Raw genomic sequence first — 24,009 nt, 5'->3', positions numbered from 1 at the left:
TACGAAAAAATTGTTAATATCTTCTTGGAACAAAAACAAACGCTTTTAGGTTTAAGTCTTGATACTCTTACTATCACTTTACAAATTACAACAACCCAAAAAAACTACTTGCGTGGTACTTAGTGGTTGCTTTGTTCTTGCCTTTGATGTTTTTGTTTGTTTCCAATGGAGTTGCCATTGTTTTTAATGGATCTTTTACATTAAATAGAACATGTCTTTTGGTAGATTCGTAAAGGGATTGGCCCAACGAGACGTCATAATAGTATTCTTGTTTTCCTTGTCTTTTTTTTTTAAGGTAATCTTGTCGTGTAATGGTTTTTTTTCACTAAATCTTGTCGTGTGATGGTTACGCATTTGTTAACAAAAAAAAAGCATCTGTAAATCAACTAAGAACACTCTTTATTGTTAAAGATTCTCAGTTTAAAGGGTTTATAATGGTTGTTGTGAATTATTTTTCTTGGTTCGCAAAATAAATGATATTTTATGTAATTTAGTTTTGAGACGTTTTCACAAAGCTGCGGGTCAATACCTAAAACATGGGTACATAGTAAGCTGCCCAATTACAGAATAGTTTTTACTATTGTTAGGTTAGTTTTGTGTTTTCGCATAACCGGATCTTTTAGTTTAGGCTAGGCTTAATAACGGAGCGATAACTACCTTTCTTTTGTGCTATATATTTGATATTATCCTAAACGAGAACTATCTCTTACAAAATATATGATCTTCCGTTTTATGATATACTCGAATAATTAACTTAAACGATAACTATTTTTCTTATTAAAGTTATAAAGTAGTTTTTTTTCTTGGTCAAACTGGAATTTAAAATATTATGATGTAGACAAAATAGGTTAGATAACTATAACATAAACATTTTGGGCGATGCTAAGCAGGTATGTACGTAGGGGCATGTCTAACAAAAAAAAACAGTATGGGCAACCAGTGGCGGAGCCACATGCATCAAGATGGGGGCCACTGAACCCAACAAAAATTTGAAAATTAGTGTAAGTTATTGAATTTTAATCTGTATGCCCCCATTCAAAAAAATTTGTTGCCCCCATATCTTTGTTTAAACTGTAAACCCACTTAAATTTTTTAGAAAATAGTATTATATTTAAGTCCATTTAATATTTATGCCCCCAACAAAATATTTTCTTGCCTCCGCCACTGTGGGCAACAGTAAGAGCGAACGCATGGCAATATGTCTAACTCCCTCTTTAGTTAATGGATGTACGAAGCTTCTTTATAGTCGTACCAATACCATTAATTTTCATTTTGCCACTATTTATGTACGACTCCCTTCCAAATTAATAGTATATTTTTTTAAAAATTGAAGGGGAAATTTAAACAAATTATTGGATAGAGTCATAGAGACATGGTAACGTTTCTTGGACGCAGTCATCGTAACTCGTGAATTCACACATCGTATTCATCGTTTTAGTTTGGTTTTTCTTTTTTATCAATATAAATTGTATGTATTTACGTACGTGAAGCCATTTTAGTGGGAAGGGTTTTTGGTTGTCTAGACATGCACCGCACATGATGGTCCAAATTTGAAATATTTATTACACGACAACTATGATGACTGCACTCAAAATGTCGTTGAGGCAATCGAATTCAGACTCTTTCAATATATTTTTTTTGAATGAATGTTTCATTTATAGTTTGCTAAATATGGTTCTTCTTGTTTACTATAGTTTGTGGGGTTAGAAATATAAAATATACCGCCAAACTGTAACAGTATTATCTATAGATATATAATTTTTCAATTTGTATGGACATTCTGGAAATCTATCAAACTAAGCGTTCATGTAATTGACTTTGAGAATAAAGTAACCAACTTTGGAATACATACACATTTCAAACAATCAAGAATCTTTTAATCCAGTACAATGAATTTCCTTTTTTCCTATCATTTTTGGGGATTCTTTACTTATTTTTTGTGAGTTAACTTGAATTATTTCATCTTTTTGCAACTAGTATTCTTGGCTTCAATAAAGTCTGTATAGAAATTCAAGATTTAAATTAAAATTTACAGGAATTAAGAAAAGAATGTACTTACAAAATACAAAATTAATTGGCAAAAAGAAAATCCTATTCTTTTAGATTTTAATCCTTTACTAAAACTTCTAGACGGTCAAGAAGACATGTTAACATGTACACTAGCGTTCATGACCGAACCACAAACCGGACAAGTTCGTAACGAAGCCGAACCACGAACCGTACACAAACACAAATGACGACAAGGTAACACCAACAGACTCCCTTCTCTCTCACCGCACCGCTTGCAACCGCTACTAACCGCCCTTATAGCTTCACCACCTTCAACCCAACTTCCGCAGCTAGATTCGGCATCGTCATCTACAGCGGTTGCTACGGTTTGTAACGTTTCCATTTGAGCCAGAACTTGGTCGAGGTTTGTTCTAAGGATGTTAGCGTGTTCTTCGTTCCTTTGAGCGATATCGCGCCAGATTTGGTTTTCAACATAGAGACTCTTGACTCCCTCTTGTAAAACGAAGTTAATGTTTCTTATCCGTACGATTTCGTCGTCTTTCTCTTTTACCTTCTTGGCTATCGCGTTTTGAACCGCAGACGCTAGCATCCGCGTTTGCGTTCGCTGACGTGCTTCAATATCTATTTTAAGCTTCTCCGTTTGCTGAGCTACAAACCTATCAATCTCCAATTGTTGCTGGTTTTGAATCTGACATAAGAGTTCAACGTTTATCAACGATGATGATAAACCAAACGCGCCGGACCTCCGTTTAACAGCTGGCGTGAAGTTAGCGTCTGTGTCAAGGTACTGAGATCCTCTGGGACGTTTTGTAGACGCTTCAACAGCCATTGATACGTTTGTTTTAAAAGCTCTGCGAAGCTGGACAAAGAGAGAGAAGGAAAGGGAGAAGGAGAGTTGTGGTGTCTGTGAAGAAATCCATGGGGGTTGGCTTTTATCTAAGGAGAGCAAGTCAAATTTATTTAATTTTCTATTAATTAAGGGTCAGACTGGTTTTTTAACTACCACCCGCAAATGCAGCTTTTGCGGTTGGTAGCGGTTGACAGCATTTCGAAACAATCATACAAACCACTACAAACCGCTACAAATCACTGCAAACCGCTCCGAACCTCTTAAAATCAAAAGCTGGTTCCAGCTAGCGTTTGCGGTTGCGGACGGTTGCGGGATGATAATTTTTTTTTCTTTTTTTTCAAAAACCATATAAATACAAAAAAAAATATTCAATAAAACTTTTAAATTGGAATTATAAAAATACTAAAATATATCTATTATATTTTAATTAATATAATAAAATTTTAAAATAAAAATATTTTCTATAATTTTTAAAAATTTAAAACTATAACTTTCTAAATATGATTTTCATATTTATTATAATATTATAATTTTTGATATTTTTATAATTATATAAAATGTAAAAATATTGTCAATTTATTATTTAACCGCTGTTGTATTTGTTAGTTAACCAGTCATAAGTATCCCGCAACTGCACCAATTTCTAACTGCAGAACCAGTCGTACAAATCTCTTAAAACCGCTAGAAACCGCAACCACCTGCATCTGTAAACTCCCGTAACCGCAACGCAATCGCTGCGTTTGAACCACTCAGGCCCTAAATTTCCTATTTTTTAAGTATCTTTATATATAAAGTTGGGTTTGGTTCCTCCTAAGCTGTCCACGTAGGTGGACAAGTTACTAATTCGAATTTTGAGAAGTCGACACGTGCCCTCTTCCAAAACGCGGCGTTTCATTAACTTAGAGTTGGAGATCATGTGGGCTTTTGGTGTAACTTATAAACATGGAATATTGTCGTTTGGGCTTTAGATCAAATTAAAAATAATACTTTTAACAGTATACTTTTATATTTTAGTAAACAAATAATATTGTGTTCTTTGTCTTATGAATACATCATAACAACAGCTCTTATGATATTGTTGATAATCAATCCAATCATACCGATATGACAAATTAATGTAAATCAACAGAACCGAGTACGATGATTTTAATTGGATTTACATATGTCGAAAAATACAATAATGTTTTTTTATTTTAATGTGTAAAATAGCCCGTAAAAATTAAAAAAATAGATGAACCAATAGGTTTATAGTATATTAGTGAACGTACATATAAAATGTATAATATTATATAGTGAATGCAAAATTGAATTTACTAATTTGATATACATATACTGAGCATTTAACATATGAATAATGTTTTAGCAAAAAAAAACCATAGGAATAATTATTTACTTTACCCATTTACATCAATTTATTTTTTAAGGTCCATGATTTCACGATAAATAGTGCTCCTATAATTATTTTCTTTACCCATTTACATCAATTTATTTTTAAAAGGTCCATGATTTCACGATAAATAGTGCTCCTAACTTCTTCTTTTTTTTCATACTTAGCGCAAAAGTATTATTATATATTATTCCTACTTAGGTATTTAAATAAACGAACACTCAGATATTTGAAAATTTTGAACGATTCCCTTTGTACGGTAAACAGTTTTATTTCAAAATATTAATACACTAATGCAAATATATATTTTGCAAGATAATTACACACATCTGCAGCATAAGCTCTTTATTACATACGAGCATAGATTCTATAAGAAAGTCCATGCAATATTATCATTTAATTTAAGTATATTGCTAATTCATAACACAAGTTTCCACAGATTAATAACTTCTAAATAAATAATAAAACCTATCTAATAAATTATATACTTATCTAATAACGATAGACCGTATTCAATTTAAAGAGTGGTAGGGAAGTCGAAGTATGACTTTCATTAGGAGAAAACTATCACATTTTAATTAAAACATACACAGACCAAGCTACTCACACTAACAAAAGGTTGTTTTGGCTTAGATTATATAAGCTTTTCATTAACATATTTCTCTGGCATGATCATTGCATAATTATATGCGGACATCATTAATTTTATTATATTAGATTGTTCTTCATAGAATAATAAAAGTTACTGTCATTTTAATTCAGTCCAAAAATATTTATTAAAAATAACAACATGATCTCCGGATTCTATTTATTTATTTTGTTTATAATATCGTTTTCAATCTATAATTGTTTTTTAAAAAAATGCTTCATAAAATTAATGTAAATTTATATAAAATAATTTTTTTCTAACTTCATGCCCGTAGGGCCGACTGACCCTAGTGAGTTTATATATTGGGCTTATTGGCCAGATAGCCGTTTTTAGTGTCAAATTAAGGATCTAACAATGATTTTGACATAATTCATTGTGAGACTTTTTGGCTTCCTTCCACCCGGTTATGTCCCTGCATGTAACAAGTTGACGGTTTCATATTCTAAAGTAAACGACATGGTTGGTTTTGTGTGACATATTAACAATCCCATAACTCACGGAGCGCGTGATGCAGCTGTATTTAACATATGATGCAAGTGTATGCATCGAGAGAAGTGGATAACAGTTGTAAGTGTACCAGAAACTATGTTGACTTAACCTTGAATTTAACTTATGTATTCAAGATTTACAACATCTATTACGTGAGAGGTTCTATTCCATATTATACCTACTATATTATTTGCTACTATTTGCATAGTACAACTAGAATTGATTTACATAAAATAGAAATTTAATGGGGAATTGGTAAGAGAACACTTGAAACTAAACACTAAACCCAAGTTAGGGAAATATAAACCCTCACCCATTGCATAATCCATATGTTTACAAGATACCCGTGTCATCTGGAAGTTGACGTGTGTGGTATGAGATGTGATGCCGCATGCTATGGAATGCACTTCCAATAGTTGGTGACAACTATTCCATATGAAAGAGTATGAGGATGCCACGTAATGAGGTAGAGTTACCAAGATATTTTTACTGTGTAAATTTTAACAAGTGCTGTAAGTTAATGATTATATATGTGCATTATAGGGTTTAGTAACCATTTACACTGTCCATTAAGAGAAGCGTTCTATTCTATATATACAGTACTATTTTAAATGCTACTAGAGGCATAGTACAGCCATGATTGAGTTACATGAAATACGAAGCTAATGAGGATGGGTAAGAGAACAGTTGACACCAAACACTAAACCCAAGTTAGGAAAATATAAACCCTAATCCATTGGCAATGTTAACTTACGCGAACCATTCTATTCTATATAAACTGTACCATTTTAAATGATACGGTAGGTATAATACAGCCATAACCGAGAAGGTATGGGACCCCATCTGCAAGACTTGCCCAAATTGTGACGCATTCAATATCGCCAGGTCCTCATTCTCTAATGCACTCTTTATCACCTCAATCCAACTGAGATTGAAATAGTTGTTAACCCTTTTCTTGCCAGCGGGTTCAAAGCATGTCTCAAACAATCTACTTGGAAGGTCTAACTCGTTCATACCAAACCTGAAGAATGAAAGTAAGAGCATCAAACAGTGAGGACAGTGGAAACTATAATATTGTATATAGAAATAAATTTTTATGTAAAACATAACAAGTAAGAATAACGAATGGAAAGGCATAAGATATAAATCTACAATTCCATATGAATTAGAATAATATAAAATTATATTTTATTCTATTCCACTTGACATGGAATAAATCTACCAGATATAATGCAATATCCATACGCCGAAACAACAGTGTAATGCATATGTTATTCAACACAGCAATCATTACTACACTATGTACTATGTATCTGTGATAAAAAAAAACTCAATTTGAGCTCAAGAAATAATTAAAAAAAAACGAAGGAGCCACAACCGACTATAAATTGTAAAGACCAATTTACATAACAGATCCAACATTCACCGTCGAAATAGTTGTAGATGTAACAGTTGTAGGGTAAGCCAAGGGTAATGCAGTATATGCCACACGAGAAATTAAACGCTTAATCTGTGTAATTCAAAAGTCTGACAGATTAAACACAACGAGCAAAACATAAACCATAAATCAAAATGACCAACTCAATAAATACGTTGCAAAAAAAGGAAAGGTCAGCCAAGTGGAGCAGAATAGCAAGTGATACTATCTTAAGTGGAATAGCTGAATTTGATAAGTATACTATTACATTCCAAATGGAATGGAGATTGGAAATAGGATACTATGTGTACCCGCGAAGCACTTGTAAGCAATGCTATTCCACACAAAAAGACCTAAATTACAACACTACGTATTTTGCATCTCCGCAATAAAGACAATTCAAATTTAAGGAACCGTCACACCATCCGGGAAAACCGAAATCCTAAATTCAATTGCGAAAGTCCAATGAGAGGGCCTAATTCCGTAACGGGAATGAAGGTATGCAACAGGACGATGGTACATAGTTAGCAATTATAGAACCCTAATTCTAAGACGACCCCAAAATTAAATTGAAATAAGCACAGACGAAGAGAATGTGAAGAGAATCGAAGGAAGAACACCGAGAACTTACCGGAGTTCCAAAGATCTGGAAAGAAGACTTAGTGAAGTAAGAAATGAAGGGTGTGTTACTAACCGATGCTGCAACTTTAACGTGGTACACGATTGTAAAGTGAGTACAAAGGAGATGGCAAAGATTTTGATTGCATGCGGAGCCGAGGCGTTGGAGCAAGCGAAGCGTACTTTTCTGTGCCATTTCTTCGTGAAACAAACAACACACTAAATGTACTTTCCTAGAAATAAAATTTGTTGATTCTTGACTTGTCGTATGGCGTCGCTTTTTAATACTAGTAATATATAGATTAAAATTTTAAATATATAGATTAAAATTTTTAAAAAGAAAATCGGAATCCGATAAATTTTATAGTCAGGATTAGTAGGTGTTGTCATAAGTGAGTGATTTTTTTTGTTGTGGGGCAGGTCGACCACGAGAAAAGAAAAGTCTTTATTTTTCTTACAGTCATGCGTGTTTTTTTTTATTCTAAATAAAAGCCACTTAAAGTTATCTTTTTATTTTAAAAACACTTAATTTTTTTTTACATCAAACGGCTATTCTATTACTCAAACTTGAGGTGGTCTGGGTAACCAGGCCGGAATAGACCAACCAATAAAATTTAACTCCCTATTGAAGGATCTAGCTAAAAAATCTGAAATTTGATTGCGCGCTCGTGGAACATGTATGATGTTGAAATCCGGGAATCATATCTGTAGTGTCTCTATCATCTCCAATTTCGTCGCAAAGCTTGGCCAAGCATGAGGCTCCTTTAACATTGCAATCAGCTCCTTGCAGTCCGTCTCAAAGCTCTGACATGTTGAGTGCTGAAGCATATTCTCCATCGCCCACCTCAGTGCTTTTACTTCCGTATGTAAGGCTGATTCACGTCGAGTGAGATTTCTTGTCCCAATGAGCTGGGTCTTTCCACTACTGTCCAGCCAAACCCACCCACATCCACTATAATTGGCAGAGGCAGTCCAAGATCCATCCAGCAAGCATATATTACCCAAGCTTATGACTTGGGGATTCTCCATATTGTTATCTTGTACCACTGGTTGTGCCACTTCATTCGCTTCAAACCAGGTCTGACATTCACTTTCTGCATATCGAACTAACTCCAAAGGATCTCTGTCGATCCCCCTGAACAGTTTATCATTCTTTGCCTTCCAGATATACCAGATAATCCAGGGGTACGGGTCTCTGTCTTCTTCCGACTCAATAATATTGTTTTTCCTCCAAAAAAGGTAGTCCATATTTGTGTAGACACTTGATACTGGAAATACATCTGGGCTTGTTGGAGTTGCTGATAAGGACCAAAATTGTAGAGCTGGCGGGCATTCAAAAATGGCGTGGGTTACAGATTCTTCTAAATCTCTGCATCTTGGGTAGTAATTATCACATCTCATATTACGTCTTGCTAAGTTCCTTGTTACTGCCACATGACCAGTTAACAACTGCCATATAAGATGACATATCTTTGTAGGTGCCCTTAAATTCCAAGCAAAGGCTTGAAGCTTGGTGATACTCGGCTCTAAGACTTCCTTCTCTTCCTTCGGCTTTAATAAATTATGTGCCGCCCAGTATCCAGATTTAACCGTATATTGGTCATTCCTTGTGTAGCTCCAACAATAGGTATCGCGACGATGAGCTTAGCTTATGGCCAGACTTCTTATGAGTGCTATGTCCTCGAGATTGACATAGTTTTCCAAAAGTCCAACATCCCAATCATTTGCTGCCTGATTAATGAGATCACTGACTCTCATATTGGGATGCATAACTGGCGCAACAGGGATAGCTGGTCTCGCTGGGGTTGTTGGGATCCACGGATCCTCTCACACCTTAACGTCATACCCTGAGTGTATCTTCTGTCTGATTCCCAGTAGAAGCAACTTTCTCGCAGCAGAAATGCTAGTCCACACATAGGATGGGCTACTAGCAGAATGTACTCGTAGTGGCGAACTTAATCTGTAGTATCTTCCCCTCAAAACCCGGCAACCAATGAAAAAAAAAACACTTAAAGTTATCTGGTTGGAATCTAATGTAATTCATAGCAATTTTAATGCATCTAATAATTTTATGTTAGATATTAAACTAACATATCAAAGTTAATGATTATATTACTTTCTAAATGAATTAAACATAATTTATGGATATGATACTATTATCTGATGATAGTATTTGAATCCTAGTTCACTATCATCGTTTCTTGTTTGAATTTAACAACAAAGTAGCTGCTATTATTTAGATGTTTTCTTTGACTATAGTTTCTATCTTTTAAATTAATTTACTATTTGTAATTAATTAAAATATTTTGTTTCTATAAAATAATAATAACATTTTTTTTTGACCCACACTCAATAACATTAAGAAAATATAAGTCTGTGCTAAACCAACTCGTAGGAAACACATACTCTGTTGTCTCCAGTGTCATACACTACGCCTAACATCATCACTATCTTAAAGCTTGGTCAGAGCTTTTTATCAATTTTGATTTTAATTATTTGTCCATTATACGTTTGCTTATACTCCTTTTTCATTTAGCTTCTATATAATCGGTTTATAATAAATATTGATTTCCCTAAGTTAGACAAACGAACAATATAGATAGATAAGTACGTGGAGTTCATGCTTTGAGAAAACGTGACAAGATGGATCACAGATATTAATATACAAGCGTTCAATCAGAAAAAAGAAATACAACTAGTGTGAACCAAATTTCTAATCGTTTATTGTCGTCTAATGCATTAAATTTATGGACATATTCAGTGTTCTAAAACGCGCAAAGTGTTCATTACACATTAGAATGACTGTATAGCGCCTATCTGTATAGGCGTACACCTACACGAAGTATATATGGATACATACCTTTACACGAAATATAAGTATAAGATTAATATATAAACACTATTTTTGAAAAAAATGAACATAAATATATTATAACTCCACTTTTATGTATAAGCATATAGTTTAACATATAGTTTTAAATTATAAAAATTAAAGTCATTTTAAATATATAAAGACGATAAATTAAAAATGATTTTTCAACAACTATACTAATATCCACAATCATATAAATACATTAAATAAGTAAAAATAATATAAATAATAACATTAATAAAATATAATAATAATACTAATAGTTTATTTTTTGAATATTAATTTTTAAAATCTACCTAGGCGTCCGCGTAGACCGCATAATGTCCGCCTAAACGCTATTATTCGCCCGAATTATATAAATCCGCATAAAACACTGTATGACATAAAAACAGTACGGTTGGCTACCGTATAGCGTCTAAACGCTGCCTAGGCGAACGCCTAGACCGTATTTTAGAACACCAATATTAATAGTTTCCTTCACGTCGCGGATAAGTTGCACCTTAGGTTTCTTCAGATAATATGTTTTTCTATGTTGATATTGTCCTTATTACAGTTGAGCTTTTCGTTTTTTTTTTTGTTTTGTTTTGTTCTGTGTGTACGTATGCTTGTATTACAGTTACAGATAGACATTTGTATTTACATTCATATTATACAAAGGATACGGGAAGGTGGAAGAAACTATCAAGGTGTTGAAGAATCAAATTGTTCCATCCTTATCAGCACCAACTACTAGTAGGTGTCAATCAGATTGATCCACAGAGGCTCGGCTATATCACGGGTTTAGCGTATGGCAGAATAGGTCTTCTCTATTCTTGAAGTTCACGACTACATGAATCAATTTTGGTATAATTTTACTCTGATCCGTCTTGTTTTGAGGGGGGTCGGTTTTTTTTTACAAATAGTTTTTAGTTTTGAGAGATCATTGAATGATTCGTGGGGTGTCTAATATTTATATTTACGGTTTGATTACAGGGATTGTTACCTATATATATGATAATTTTCTAGTATTAACTTTGTAAATTTTGAATGGAAAATCAATCACAACTCAGATCCACACACTATCGCCATAAACAACATGTAGGCAAGCATTCTATACTTTTATGTTTGGTAACTTCTATAAATATAATTTAAGTACTCTACAATCACTTCAAATTGAAACAACAATTTTGTAAACATCTCAATTCAATCATATCATCTAATCTATTCATGTTTAAACCTAAGAAAAAAAAAGCATTTCTCAAGTTTTGAAGAATCAATTTTTAAAATGAAGGAGTGATTTTTATATAAATATCAAAACAAACAATTAAGTATATGTATATATGGATAATCGGGGAACATAAATTGCCATTAGTCATAAATTCACCTTAGTTTTTTTTTTCTCATAAAATATATACACCTTCGTTTTTTAATTAACATGATGGTATCACAGATCTATATAAGGAATCTCCATTGAGAAGTGCATCCAACGGATATACTCTATTTTTAGATATATAAATGGACCGAAATCAATGATCATATCCATTTAGATGTTTATGAATAAAATGATTTAGTTTCGCGTAGTAGGTAAATTGAAGTTGAAACGTGTTAACTTCTTAAACATATCTTCTTACCACTCGAACACATGTCTCGGACATATCCAATTTAGTTTATCTAGAAGATATAAGATTTAAAACTTTTTAGCATTTTTCGCAAGAGCTGATAGCCCTTGTCGGGGATTGTAATCGTTGTTAGGGATTAACTCCATATAAGATTGTATATGAGAAAGACCATGGGGGAAGAAAAATTCAGAGCTCGAGTGACTTTAGATAGCTAGGGTGTCAATATAATCCCCGAATTATTTAGTAGGAAGGAGTTGCCGTTTCACAAAATCGTGTTCTAGTGGTATGTATATTTGTTCGATTATTCTATATTTCTAGGAAAATGTCCTCAGATGTTACTGTGTTTAGCTAAAATATTGGAAATTTCATTTGATAAACATATTTGTAAGAAAACAGAATCAATAAATTTGATATGAAAAATAGGCAGTCGTTCAGGGCATTTCGAATCGCAGAAACGTCAACATACATGTGTATGACTTTGTTTTGTTGGTGGTCGACATTTTCAATACATGACATCAAATGAATTTGGATTTTCTGAAGAGATAATACATACAGGTAACGACTAAAAGCAACGTGTTGTTAAAGAAAACACAAAGATAGATAAAGGTGAGACTCCTTGAGCGAATAAATGAATGTCGGAAGACCCTATTATAATATGTATATACACTTAAATCTAATATCAAAGCAAAAGGTTCATCTAACAAGTATAAAATAAAGTAAAATAAACATTGCTAGCTAAGTAAGAAGGGAGGGAATATTAGGTGAAGATTTTTGTGTACTTTCAGAAACACACGCACAATTTAAAAATAATTAAGTGGAGACTGATCAGAACATACGGCTAATTTGTCTGTATTATGATGATAGTGACAATATACCTTAACTAAAATTCGATATATGATAGAAAATTTATAGATTAATAATCGATAAATTAATACACTATAAATTAAAAAAAATTCCGATCTCAAGTTGAACCGGTGTAAATAGAACATTATTCGATAAAATAATAAAATAATAATATTTTAAAAACTTTTAGGTAAATATATAGTTTCATTAAAATTATAAATTAATAATTACAACATATATGAACTTTATATAAGCATATTCAAAACTTTTTATTATGTATCTTTCTTCAAAATAATTTTCATCTTTAATTTTATTTTAGTTTTATCAAATTATATATAAAGGTGAATTTGTATTATATAAGATATATTAAGCATATATAAAGTATATTAATAATCTGCTAAATTAAATAGTTAAAATTCAAATGTATACATACTACCCAATATATAATATAACGAAGCAAATGTTCTTTTCATTTTTCTATACTAATTTTTAAGAGAAAAATACAAATTTTAAAAAGATTTTTTTAAATTAATAACTCTATAAATTAATAAATTTTCTATTTTCAATATTATTAATTTATAGAGTTTTAGTGTAGCAGTCGTGAAAATGATTTAATGATGTGATCCTACTTCTCACTCTTAGTTATTTACGAGTGTACTCTTCTTTTTATCTGACATCAGTTCATGACTGTTTAACAGCAAATAAACAGCAAATAAACTAAGTTTGTTATATGCCACAATAGTTCGGTTACATGATTTACAATCGTATATATTTACCCTATGTTACGTCGTGACAAAGGTACATCGTACACAATTTGTTTCAGCCCACTTTTTTGTATGTACTTGATGGTTTTCGTGTCTGTGAATTCAGATGGTAACATAATAATGATAATACTAACCACTAAACTATTTTCATACACTAGATGTAGATGTTATACATATATATAAATTTTTAAGAATGTCGCATTGTATATTGTCTAGTATACCTAAGTAGTGGACAACACATGTAGAAAGCAAAAAGAAAAAGAAAAGTCGCGTTGCCTTTTAACCTGATTCCGAGTGGTCTCTTGAAATATATTCATGTATTAAACAAAATATATAGTAAGGGATACTAATAATATACTCCGTCTCTTATCTCAGCATCTTCTTTTAACCTCCCTTCATGTCTGCCGAACTCATTGGGACAAATAAATAAAAATAAAAGTGAGATAAAAAGTAAACCAATAATCAGACAGGTGCGAAACGTTAAAATATAGTACTTTAATTAGGGTGTGATCAGTAAATTGCCAGAGTGATTAAAAAGTACATAGGCTACGAATAGTAACAACAGGTCGATGCAAGATAATAAGATTGGTTAGTACGGTGGAATTTAAGTGTGGTTTGTGTTAACAAAAAACGCATACTGCAGGATAAGTGTGCTTGTCTAGAAGAAACGGTTTAAAATAAAGTATGAATGGTGTTATGTATAATAAATGGTGTAACTGCTGGATACATATAATATTTTTATATTTTACAAACTAAAAAATATCAGTGATACTAATATAATTTTTAAAAATACAAATTTTATTTAAAATTTATTTTATATATCTCAAATATGAAATTTAATATACTATTAATAAAATTTATAACCAATTTTTTTATTTAAAAAAATTATAACTGCGCTAGTTGTCTTTAGAAAAAATTAAATTAAGATATCTAAAAATATTTTATTTAATTTTTTTACCATCAACATAAATAGACTCATGAAGACTCTCCAAACCAAACTTTAAGATATCAATGATATTAAATTAAGAATCTGAAATTTTTCATTTAATTTATAGAAATATTTTAATTATCTGAAAAACTTTACAAAATCATTTTAACTTATTTCCTCATTTAAAATATTGTATTTTCAAATTTCAAAACTTTAGTTAAGTCTATGCACATTTATCCGGAACCAAACCTAATCGGCCAAAAAGCAAGGCTAGGTTTGGATCATATCAGTTATACTAGTGGAGTCTATATCTCTACAATCGGAAAGTCGGAACCGAACCGAGAACCGAATAGGTACATAATTTTATATAATATAGTTTATATTTATAAATATTAACTATGTTTGGTTTTAAAATAATCAAAATAATTTTAAAATGTTATTTATAAGTCGAAATAGTTAAAAACTGAATGACTAGAATATTTTTTATCCATGAGCATGTGTCCTACTGTGTAAAACTACATATTCGCTCTCTGACCCGAGTCCCAAGGCTGTCCCTTTCTTCTTTGTTTCTCACTCCTTTTCAAATCCCAACCACTTTTCTTTATCCAAAATAGTAAGTTTTTAGGGTTTCAACCTCAAACAGCCATAAACCGTCGCAACCTCCTCCACTCGGGGCGGAGACCCCGTCTTCCGCTCCTCCACCGAGGGCCTGTGATAGGATTGACAGCTACTCTCCTACACAGCCACCTCTACCCAACGCTACCAACTCTACATCCTTTCAAACCTCCCCAAACTTCACTTAGAATGGCAAGAAGACTCACAGCGCTGGAGAAAGGAAAAGGGCTCGCTTTGCCTGATAACCAGAAAGGACGCAGGAGAATAAGAGCCCCTGCCTTCGACAACTCTGCTTTCATACAAGCAAACATCAACACGCTCATAGGGCGGCTCACAAACACTAGAGAACAGAGAATCTCGTAACTACTAGAGAAGGTACCGAAGATATGGGTACTGAATGGAAAGGTCTCTGGCTCAGATCTAGGCCATGACACATTTTAGTTCAGATTCGAACTTGGAGAGGACCTAAGGAGCGTACTAGTGAACCGACCATACCACTCTTAACTCTTGGATGGTTATCCTCCAAAAATGGGAACCTATCATCTCACCCACATTCCCCTCTCAGATCCCCTTTTGGATCCAACTTAGAGGACTCCTCCTGCATTACTGACATGAGAGGATGATCTACGACATCGGCCATGACCTTGGAACGTTGGAGGACTACAAGATCACCCAGACCTCAACAAAAATTCGTGTATTTCTGGACGGTCTACCACCACTTCCAATGGAGACCGTTGTAGAATTTGAAGCTGGAGAAGAGACACTGGTCACCCTGGAATATGAAGGCCTGAAGAGATACTGCTCAAATTGCAACTCTCTGATTCACAGCTCTAGATACTGCTCCCAGATCCAAACAGAGAACACACAACACAAGCGCATCGAAGCTTCATCAAGAGAGGAAAAAAAAGGAGCCAGGCAATACTCACCATATGAAAGGAGTCAGACCTACACGAGAAAGCCGCCGGGCCCCCACTCCCCCCCTCCCCCACCAACGAGTCCAAAACCACGCCACTGGAAGAGACTCCTTCTTCAGAGAGAGAGAGTGGACAGACATGGAAGACCTTTTGGAGAAAGAGTCCCTATAAAGCTGATACAGACAAAACCATTGAGAAACAAGATTACTCCGGAATACAGCAGCCAGAACCACAACACAGAAAGAAACTCATCTGTCAACAAAACTGCACAATGAGGCTGAAAGGAGACCCCTACCAAAACAGATGCGCAGAACTCAATCTTACCAATGGGTAGAAAGATCCAAAGGGGGAGCCACTCCGACAGAATTGGAACCTCGACAGCAAGTGGGCCTTGTGGACAAAACTAATACCCCTCCAGCAAATGGAATGAGGCCTCTGGAGAGAAACCTGAGCATTACTGACTTCCCACCTCTACCAACCTTGCCTCATAATACCCAGAGCGAGAACGAACAGAGGAACGAAAAAGCGCCACAACTTCAGGAAGAACAGTACACCGCGGAACCTAATGGGCCAAAAGGGAACCCGAGAGCTGAACCTACAGCAATAACTCAAAGTGGTCAAAACATCTATCACATTCCCTCAACAGAAGAGGTTATGGAGGAACTACACGAGGTAACACTACAATACCTCAACTGCCCAGACCACAAGGAAGCAGCAGCTAGACGCCAAAGAGTACTCATAAGTGATGCAAGAGGAGATATGGGGGAAGATACATCAGCAATTATTGCAGCCGCAATCAGAAATGCTCCACAGTAACCAACACGTACCTCAGCAACAACATCGAACTCTACCTTCCAACCATACCAAGTCCAAATCCCTCAGGAAAACCAGGAGATACTAATAGAGGGAAGACCAGAGCTAGCACCACAGAAGAGAAAAAGAGGAAGACCTACAAAGACAAAAATAGGCCTTAGCCCAAAAATCTTCGCAGGGACTAATCTAAGAAAAAGGAATTTTTCACAAGTGCAAGGATCACCGTCAAGAAGCAAGAACTCACCAGGAAGTTCAGACAAGAATCAACACAATAAAAAGGATCAGAATGAGAGAGCAGGACCATCCAATACCAATGCAAATCCTACCATCCAGCTGATACCAACAATCTCGAGGAAGAAACCGGATTTTCGGTCTCCTCCACCCAGGTTCCTTAACTATACTGAGCTGGAACTGTTGTGGACTGGGGAACCCTGCAACAGTCCAGAGACTCAAGGAGATCCACAGAAGGAATTCTCCTCACATCACCTTCCTAATGGAGACGAAAAACGGCACTAATATGATTACCAAAACTCTCGAATGGATGGCGGTGGAAAACTTCTATGTAGTTCCTCCAAATAACACTGGGAGGAGGAGGTCTCTTCCTCAGCTGGAAAAAGGACATCAACCTTACGGTTAAATCAGCATCCCCAAACTATATTGACACAGTTATTCACTACAAAGGCACTGCCTTCCACGCAACCTTCGTGTATGGTGAGCCTGATCACAGCAAGAGACTGGCGGTCTGGAACGAACTAACAACTTTGCAACCTGGAACGGGAGACCCCTGGTTCCTAAAAGGGGACTTCAATGAATTAATAGACAACAGTGAAAAGAAAGGAGGGGCAGAGAGAGCAGAAGGAACCTTTTGTGCCTTTAGGACCTTCTTATCCGAAAATGACCTCTATGACTTGAAACACTATGGTAATTTTCTGTCCTGGAGAGGCAAGAGAGGATCACATGTGGTACAGTGTCGCCTCGACAGAACGTTGACTAATAGTGGATGGTATGATCTCTTCCCAGCGGCTAGAAGCCAATATCTGAAGTTCGAAGGATCCGACCACCGTCCCCTCCTCTCCTTCCTCGACAGATCAAGAAGCAAGGGTTAAAAGGTGTTTAGTTTTGACAGAAGACTAAACGACAACCCCGAAATAAAAAAAGCTTATCCATGATACCTGGAACAGAAACCCTGAGCTCCACGTAGACGAGAGACTATCCAGATGCCGCAAAGAAATATGTAGATGGAGCAAACAGTTTCAGGAGAACAGTAGAGCAAATATAAAAGAGCTTCGCCTCCAGCTCGATGAGGCAATGTCAAGCGAAAGCAACAAAGAAGATCTAATCTACCAACTGAATGCTCAACTACTTCAATCTTACAAAAATGAGGAAGCATTCTAGAGACAACGAAGCAGACAATTGTGGCTGATACTAGGAGATGCTAACACTGCCTACTTTCATGTGGTTACTAAAGGGAGGAAAATAAAGAATAGAATGGCAGTTATGGAACATGATAGTGGAGTACCTTGGTTTGAAGAGGATCAAATTGCATCTGTAATATGCAAGTATTACAATTCCCTCTTCTCTCCCTCACAGAACGATGGCCAGCATACAGTCTGGGAGGCACTGCAACCCTGCATAACACAACAAATCAACGAGAACTTAATCAGAGATCCAAGTCCAGAAGAGATCAGAGAAGCTACCTTTGCCATACATCCAAATAAGGCTCCTGGCCGAGACGGTTTTTCAGCCAGTTTATTCCAAGCTAACTGGAGTGTGGTAGGGCCTGCAATCATCAAAGAAGTCCAACTCTTCTTCACCACATGAACAATCTGACCCTCGCAAAACAACACTCATGTGAAATTGATTCCAAAGAAGACTGGAGCTAAAAGAGTTGCTGACTACAGACCCATTGCATTATGCAATGTGTACTTCAAGATCATAACAAAAGTACTGTCGCTACGACTAAAACTGGTCCTAAATATGATCATTTCTGAGAATTGATATCTTGCATATTTCCATTGTCTTATCCATTCACCCATGTGCATTTTGATCATATAGACTAGGATTTAGTCATGTTTAGGTTGCATTTTGCATACATGAGTCTTTATCAGGTGTTGGAGAACCACATGGAGTTTTTGGAGGCATTTGGGTGCATTTGGAGCTCAAAAGAAGTGTTTAAAGCGATCAACGGACGAGCAGCGCACCAGAGCGACCTCATCGGAGCGACGCCATGAAGTCGCTATGACACACATCCCGGAGCGACCTGGCCAGAGCGACATGGAGACGTCGCTCGTGTTTCTATCGTGAGACACCCCTCTCAGAGCGACTTGCCAGAGCGATGCTCCGAGGTCGCTCGCGTTTCCATGGCGAGACGACACAAAACAAAGCCCGGAGCGACCTCTCAGAGCGACCCACTGAGGTCGCTCCCGAAGGCCGGAGCGACTTGTCGGAGCGACATGCCGAGGTCACTCCGCGTCTATTTGCTTGTCGAACTCATGTTTTCTAAGGGCCTTTTGGTCATTTCATTATGCACATTTTTTACTCTTCAAAACTTATGTTTTAAGTACCTTTGGTAGCGACCAGGAGGATTATCTTTTGTTCTTTTGAAAAAAGCTTTGGAAAGTTCATCTCTTGAATCATTTTTGTTCATATAGTTATTGCAATTCTGTGTTTCCAATTCATTGTTGTATCCCTCTGTATGATTAATCTGAAATCTAAAATGGGTTTAAGAGGAATCATGAAGAGTAGTGAGTAATCACTATTTGAATTCATGGGTTAGGAAGATTAAGGGTGATTAGGTTAGAGCTGGGATGTTTTAGTGTAGATCATTCCAAAACCTTCCTAGTAGAGTAATCACAATGCATCTTCTGAGTTAGCTTCTCAAAAGTTGATCTTTAGGCATTTCCCACCCCTAAAGGTGTTCGATGAAATGCCTGAAACAACTCTTCTAAGCTTTTAGCATATTTTGTCAAAGACATTTGTTGTTAGAAGTGCTAAGATAGCCTTAGACCTGTTAGTAATGATTGCTTCCATATTATTCAACCAAAGACATTTGTTGTTTGAAATGTGTTAGTAAATGAACATTCATCTAGACATAGAGTTTGTTTAGAATCGTGTCTAAGCTTAAGGTTGATAGTTTGATCGTTTGTCTGCATCCTTAGTTCGAAACTTGATCACCCAAGGTCTAATTCCTATGCCCATGAGTTCTCATTTTCTTTAGTTAAGAAAGTCAACTCATTTACCGCTTTTATTATTCTGAAACTGAATCAACTTTATTCATTAGCTTAGAAATCATTTGAAATCACTGGTAGCACTTAGATTGAGTGAGTACTTGCATTCTCATTGTTTCGAATTTCCTTAGAATTGGTTCGACAATCATTTATACTATAACATTTGTCTTAGGAGCCTTGAAAACTCCTAACATCAAATTGGCGCCGTTGCCAAATTCTGAGTAGATTTGAACATTGAGATTTAGTTACTTGCTTGAGACTAAGTCATTTTTATCTTCTTTTGTTACTGATTCTCTTTCTTCACCTCCCTTTAAGCTACAGGTGTATGAACTTGCGGAGCAGGGGTCTATCAAACCTAGTTACAAGAGCCGCAGACATCAGAGCTTTAGAGAGAGTGTGCTAGAAAGAGAAGAGAAGAAGAGCAACAGCTCAATTGCAGAGATTGGATACTGATATGGGTGACATACCTCAAAATGATGCGTCAATGGAGCAACAACGTTCCACAAAACCAACAGCGAGCAGCTCGACCCATTGGCACTTACGACCGCCCCAACATTCATGGCCATAGATTGGGAATCCGAGGACCCGCTGTGGCAGCCAACAACTTTGAGATCAAGTCAGGACTCCTCAACGGACCCATTCGATCACTTGGATAGGTTCGACAGCTACTGTTGGTTGTCAAAAACCAATGGTGTGTCTGAGGATGCCTTAAAGCTGAAGTTATTCCCTTTCTCTTTGGGGAATAAGGCACGCCAGTGAGAGAAGTCTCTACCAAGCGACTCTATCACCACTTGGGATGACTGCAAGAAAGCTTTCTTGGAGAAGTTCTTCTCTACTTCAAGAACTGCTCAGCTGAGAAATGAGATCTCCAGCTTTCAACAGAAAGGCTTGGAAGGATTCAGTGAAGCCTGGGAGAGATTCAAAGGCTACCAAGCTCAATGCCCTCATCATGGATTCTCTAAGGAAAGCCTGCTGAGCACATTCTACAGAGGAGCTCTTCCTAAGTACAGAGCCAGATTGGATACAGCTAGCAATGGGTTCTTCTTGGGAAGAACAGAGGAGGATGCAGAGCAGCTGGTAGACAACATGGTCAAGAGTGATGCAGTCTACAGTGGAGACCACGACAGAGGCAGTAGAACAGATGACAAGCAGACGAGGAAGGAGTTAAAGGCTCTCCAGGATAAGATTGATATTCTCATTGCTGATAAGACCACCCAGGAGCAGCTGCACTTTGTTGGTAACCCAAACCAAGAAGCCACACCTGTTGTCCAGGAAGTTGATGGTTTGGAAGGGCAAGAAGAGCTGTGCTTCATCAACAACAATGGTAGCTGGTACAAGAAAGAGCCAAACTTTCAGTACAACAACTACCAACAGAGATCTTACCCCAACAACCAACAGAGTGGTTATCAGCCTAGAACAACCAGCAAGCCAACTACCAACCTCAGAAAACCCTCCTCCTGGTTTCCACAACAAAGGACAACAACCTGCCCAACAACAACCTACTACTTCTACCTCTACTCCTCAAGTCAGCAGCACTGATGCCCTACTAAAACAAATCTTGGAGTCTCAGACAAGAAGTGAGAAGCATGTTGGCTATGAGTTGAAGAACCTTCACTCAAAGATTGATGGAAGCTACAATGAGCTCAACAACAAGTTCAGAACCTTGGAGAACCAGTTTGCTGCCATGAACACTCAACAAAATCGCCAACAAGGTTCTTTACCTGGAAAATCTGAGCAAAACCCCAAGGAGACCATGAAAGCTATCACCCTCAGGAGTGGTAAGGAGTTACCTCAGAAAGCTCTCACCAAGGATGCTGAGAAACAAGGTGAGGGGGTTGCCATCAACATAGATGATGAAGTGGTGATTGTTGATGAGAGAATCAATGATGAAATCTTGGAGAAGATTGTGGAAGCAAAAGGTAAAGGAAAGGTTGGGGAAGAGAAGAAAACAGTGAAAGATGGTGAAGTTGTTGCTCCAGCAAGTGAGAATTCTTTTGTTCCTCCTCCCTATGAACCCAAACTACCATTCCCTGGTAGATTTAAGAGGCAGCTGCTAGAGAAGTACAAAACTCTATTTGAGAAGCAAATGAGTGAAGTTCAAGTCACAATGCCCATCATTGATGCTTTCATGCTGATTCCTCAATATAGCAAGTTCCTGAAAGATGTTGTAGCTGCAAAGAAGGAGATGGAGGGCATGATGATTCTCACTCATGAGTGCAGTGCTATCATCCAGAGGCTTGTTGTTCCAAAGAAGCTAGAAGATCCAGGATGCTTCACATTACCTTGTGCTCTTGGACCTATGGTATTTGATAGATGTCTCTGCGATTTGGGAGCTAGTGTCAGCTTGATGCCTTTATCTGTTGCTAAGAAGCTTGGTTTCACTCAGTACAAGAAGTGTAGACTGTCTCTGGTATTGGCTGATCGTTCAGTGAAGTACCCTGTGGGTATCTTGGAGGACCTCCCCGTTATGGTTGGAAAATATGAGATCCCTACAGACTTTGTGGTGCTTGAGATGGGTGAGGAAGCTGCAGATCCTTTAATCCTTGGAAGGCCTTTCTTAGCTACAGCAGGAGCAATTGTTAATGTGAAAGAGGGCAAGATTGATCTCCACTTGGGTAAAGGGCATGTTCTTCACTTTGACATCAAGGAGGTAATGAAGAAACCAACAGTTCAAGGGCAAGTTTTCTACATTGAAGAGATGGATGCCCTTGCTGATGAGCTCCTTGAAGAGTTGTCACTAGAAGACCCTCTACAGCATGCTTTGACGATAGAGAGGGAAGCTGAAGTGATTCAGAACCTGGAGAGTGCTGCCTATGGGATGATGTTGGATTCACACAGAGGATTTGGTAGTAAGGATCAGTATGAGGAGCTGCCTCAAATTGTCCATCAGGAAGCCTCGGTCATTCAACAAGGGGACACCCAGCAAGACGACTGGAGCGAGCTTAAGGCGCCTAAAGTGGAGCTTAAACCTCTCCCCAATGGTGTAAGGTATGCATTTCTTGGTCCTAATGGAACTTATCCAGTCATTGTGAGTAGTGAACTTACTGAAACTGAGCTATCTGAACTTTTGAAAACACTTAAAAGATTTAGAAAAGCAATAGGTTACTCACTTGATGACATCAAGGGAATATCACCCTCTTTGTGTATGCATAGGATACATCTTGAGGATGAATCAATGACTTCTATCGAGCATCAAAGAAGGTTAAATCCTAACCTGAAGGATGTTGTAAAGAAAGAGATTCTTAAACTCTTAGATGCTGGTGTTATCTACCCTATCTCAGATTCTAAATGGGTATCTCCTGTGCATGTTGTGCCAAAAAGGGTGGTATAACTGTGATTAAAAATGACAAGGATGAATTGATACCAACAAGAACAGTCACTGGGCATAGAATGTGTATTGATTACCGAAAACTGAACTCTGCATCTAGAAAAGATCATTTTCCACTTCCATTTATTGATCAGATGCTTGAGAGACTTACAAATCATCCATTCTATTGCTTTCTTGATGGATATTCAGGATTCTTCCAGATCCCCATACATCCCAATGATCAGGAGAAAACAACATTCACATGTCCTTATGGTACCTTCGCATATCGAAGAATGCCATTTGGTCTATGTAATGCTCCAGCCACCTTTCAAAGGTGCATGATGTCGATCTTTTCTGATCTGATTGAGGATGTTGTGGAGGTGTTCATGGATGATTTCTCTGTCTATGGATCTTCGTTTTCTGCTTGTTTGTCAAATTTGTGCAGGGTCCTACGGAGATGTGAAGACACCAACCTTGTGCTGAACTGGGAGAAGTGTCACTTCATGGTCAAAGAAGGGATTGTGCTGGGACACAAGATTTCAGAGAAGGGGATTGAGGTGGATAAGGCCAAGATCGATGTTATGGTTGGTTTGCCCCCACCAAAACAGTGAAAGACATCAGAAGTTTTCTTGGTCATGCTGGGTTCTACAGGAGATTCATCAAGGACTTCTCCATGATCACTAGACCATTGACCAGGCTGCTGTGCAA

General features: G+C 36.6%; 3 protein-coding genes and 1 non-coding gene across 4 annotated transcripts; 1 reads left to right on the top strand and 3 right to left on the bottom strand.

Moving 5' to 3' along the window:
• Nucleotides 1–1,237: 1,237 nt before the first annotated feature.
• On the bottom strand, nucleotides 1,238–2,959 carry LOC125583854 (E3 ubiquitin-protein ligase BOI-like). The gene has a single exon (XM_048751383.1). It carries the CDS (start codon nucleotides 2,837–2,839, stop codon nucleotides 2,135–2,137), a length of 705 nt encoding a protein of 234 aa, XP_048607340.1. The 5' UTR covers nucleotides 2,840–2,959; the 3' UTR covers nucleotides 1,238–2,134.
• Nucleotides 2,960–8,119: 5,160 nt separating this feature from the next.
• LOC125583250 lies at nucleotides 8,120–8,668 on the bottom strand. Its single transcript, XM_048749885.1, has one exon. It carries the CDS (start codon nucleotides 8,666–8,668, stop codon nucleotides 8,120–8,122), a length of 549 nt encoding a protein of 182 aa, XP_048605842.1.
• A 6,991-nt stretch (nucleotides 8,669–15,659) lies between these two features.
• LOC125583249 (uncharacterized protein At4g02000-like) lies at nucleotides 15,660–16,229 on the top strand. Its single transcript, XM_048749884.1, has one exon. It carries the CDS (start codon nucleotides 15,660–15,662, stop codon nucleotides 16,227–16,229), a length of 570 nt encoding a protein of 189 aa, XP_048605841.1.
• Nucleotides 16,230–20,844: 4,615 nt separating this feature from the next.
• LOC125584723 lies at nucleotides 20,845–20,950 on the bottom strand. Its single transcript, XR_007321632.1, has one exon. It is a non-coding gene; the product is annotated as a small nucleolar RNA R71 (small nucleolar RNA).
• Between the last annotated feature and the right edge of the window lie 3,059 nt (nucleotides 20,951–24,009).

Source organism: Brassica napus, chromosome C3 (genome assembly GCF_020379485.1).
Source record: "Brassica napus cultivar Da-Ae chromosome C3, Da-Ae, whole genome shotgun sequence".
In the NCBI taxonomy this organism is placed as follows: domain Eukaryota; kingdom Viridiplantae; phylum Streptophyta; class Magnoliopsida; order Brassicales; family Brassicaceae; genus Brassica; species Brassica napus.
The sequence above is the reverse complement of the archived record's forward strand: the minus strand, read 5'-3'. Positions and strand labels throughout refer to the sequence as shown.

What these genes read in the sequence shown, in the direction of transcription:
- LOC125583854 (XM_048751383.1), bottom strand. Translation starts at nt 2,839, where the DNA reads ATGGCTGTTGAAGCGTCTACAAAACGTCCCAGAGGATCTCAGTACCTT.
- LOC125583250 (XM_048749885.1), bottom strand. Translation starts at nt 8,668, where the DNA reads ATGGACTACCTTTTTTGGAGGAAAAACAATATTATTGAGTCGGAAGAA.
- LOC125583249 (XM_048749884.1), top strand. Translation starts at nt 15,660, where the DNA reads ATGATCTACGACATCGGCCATGACCTTGGAACGTTGGAGGACTACAAG.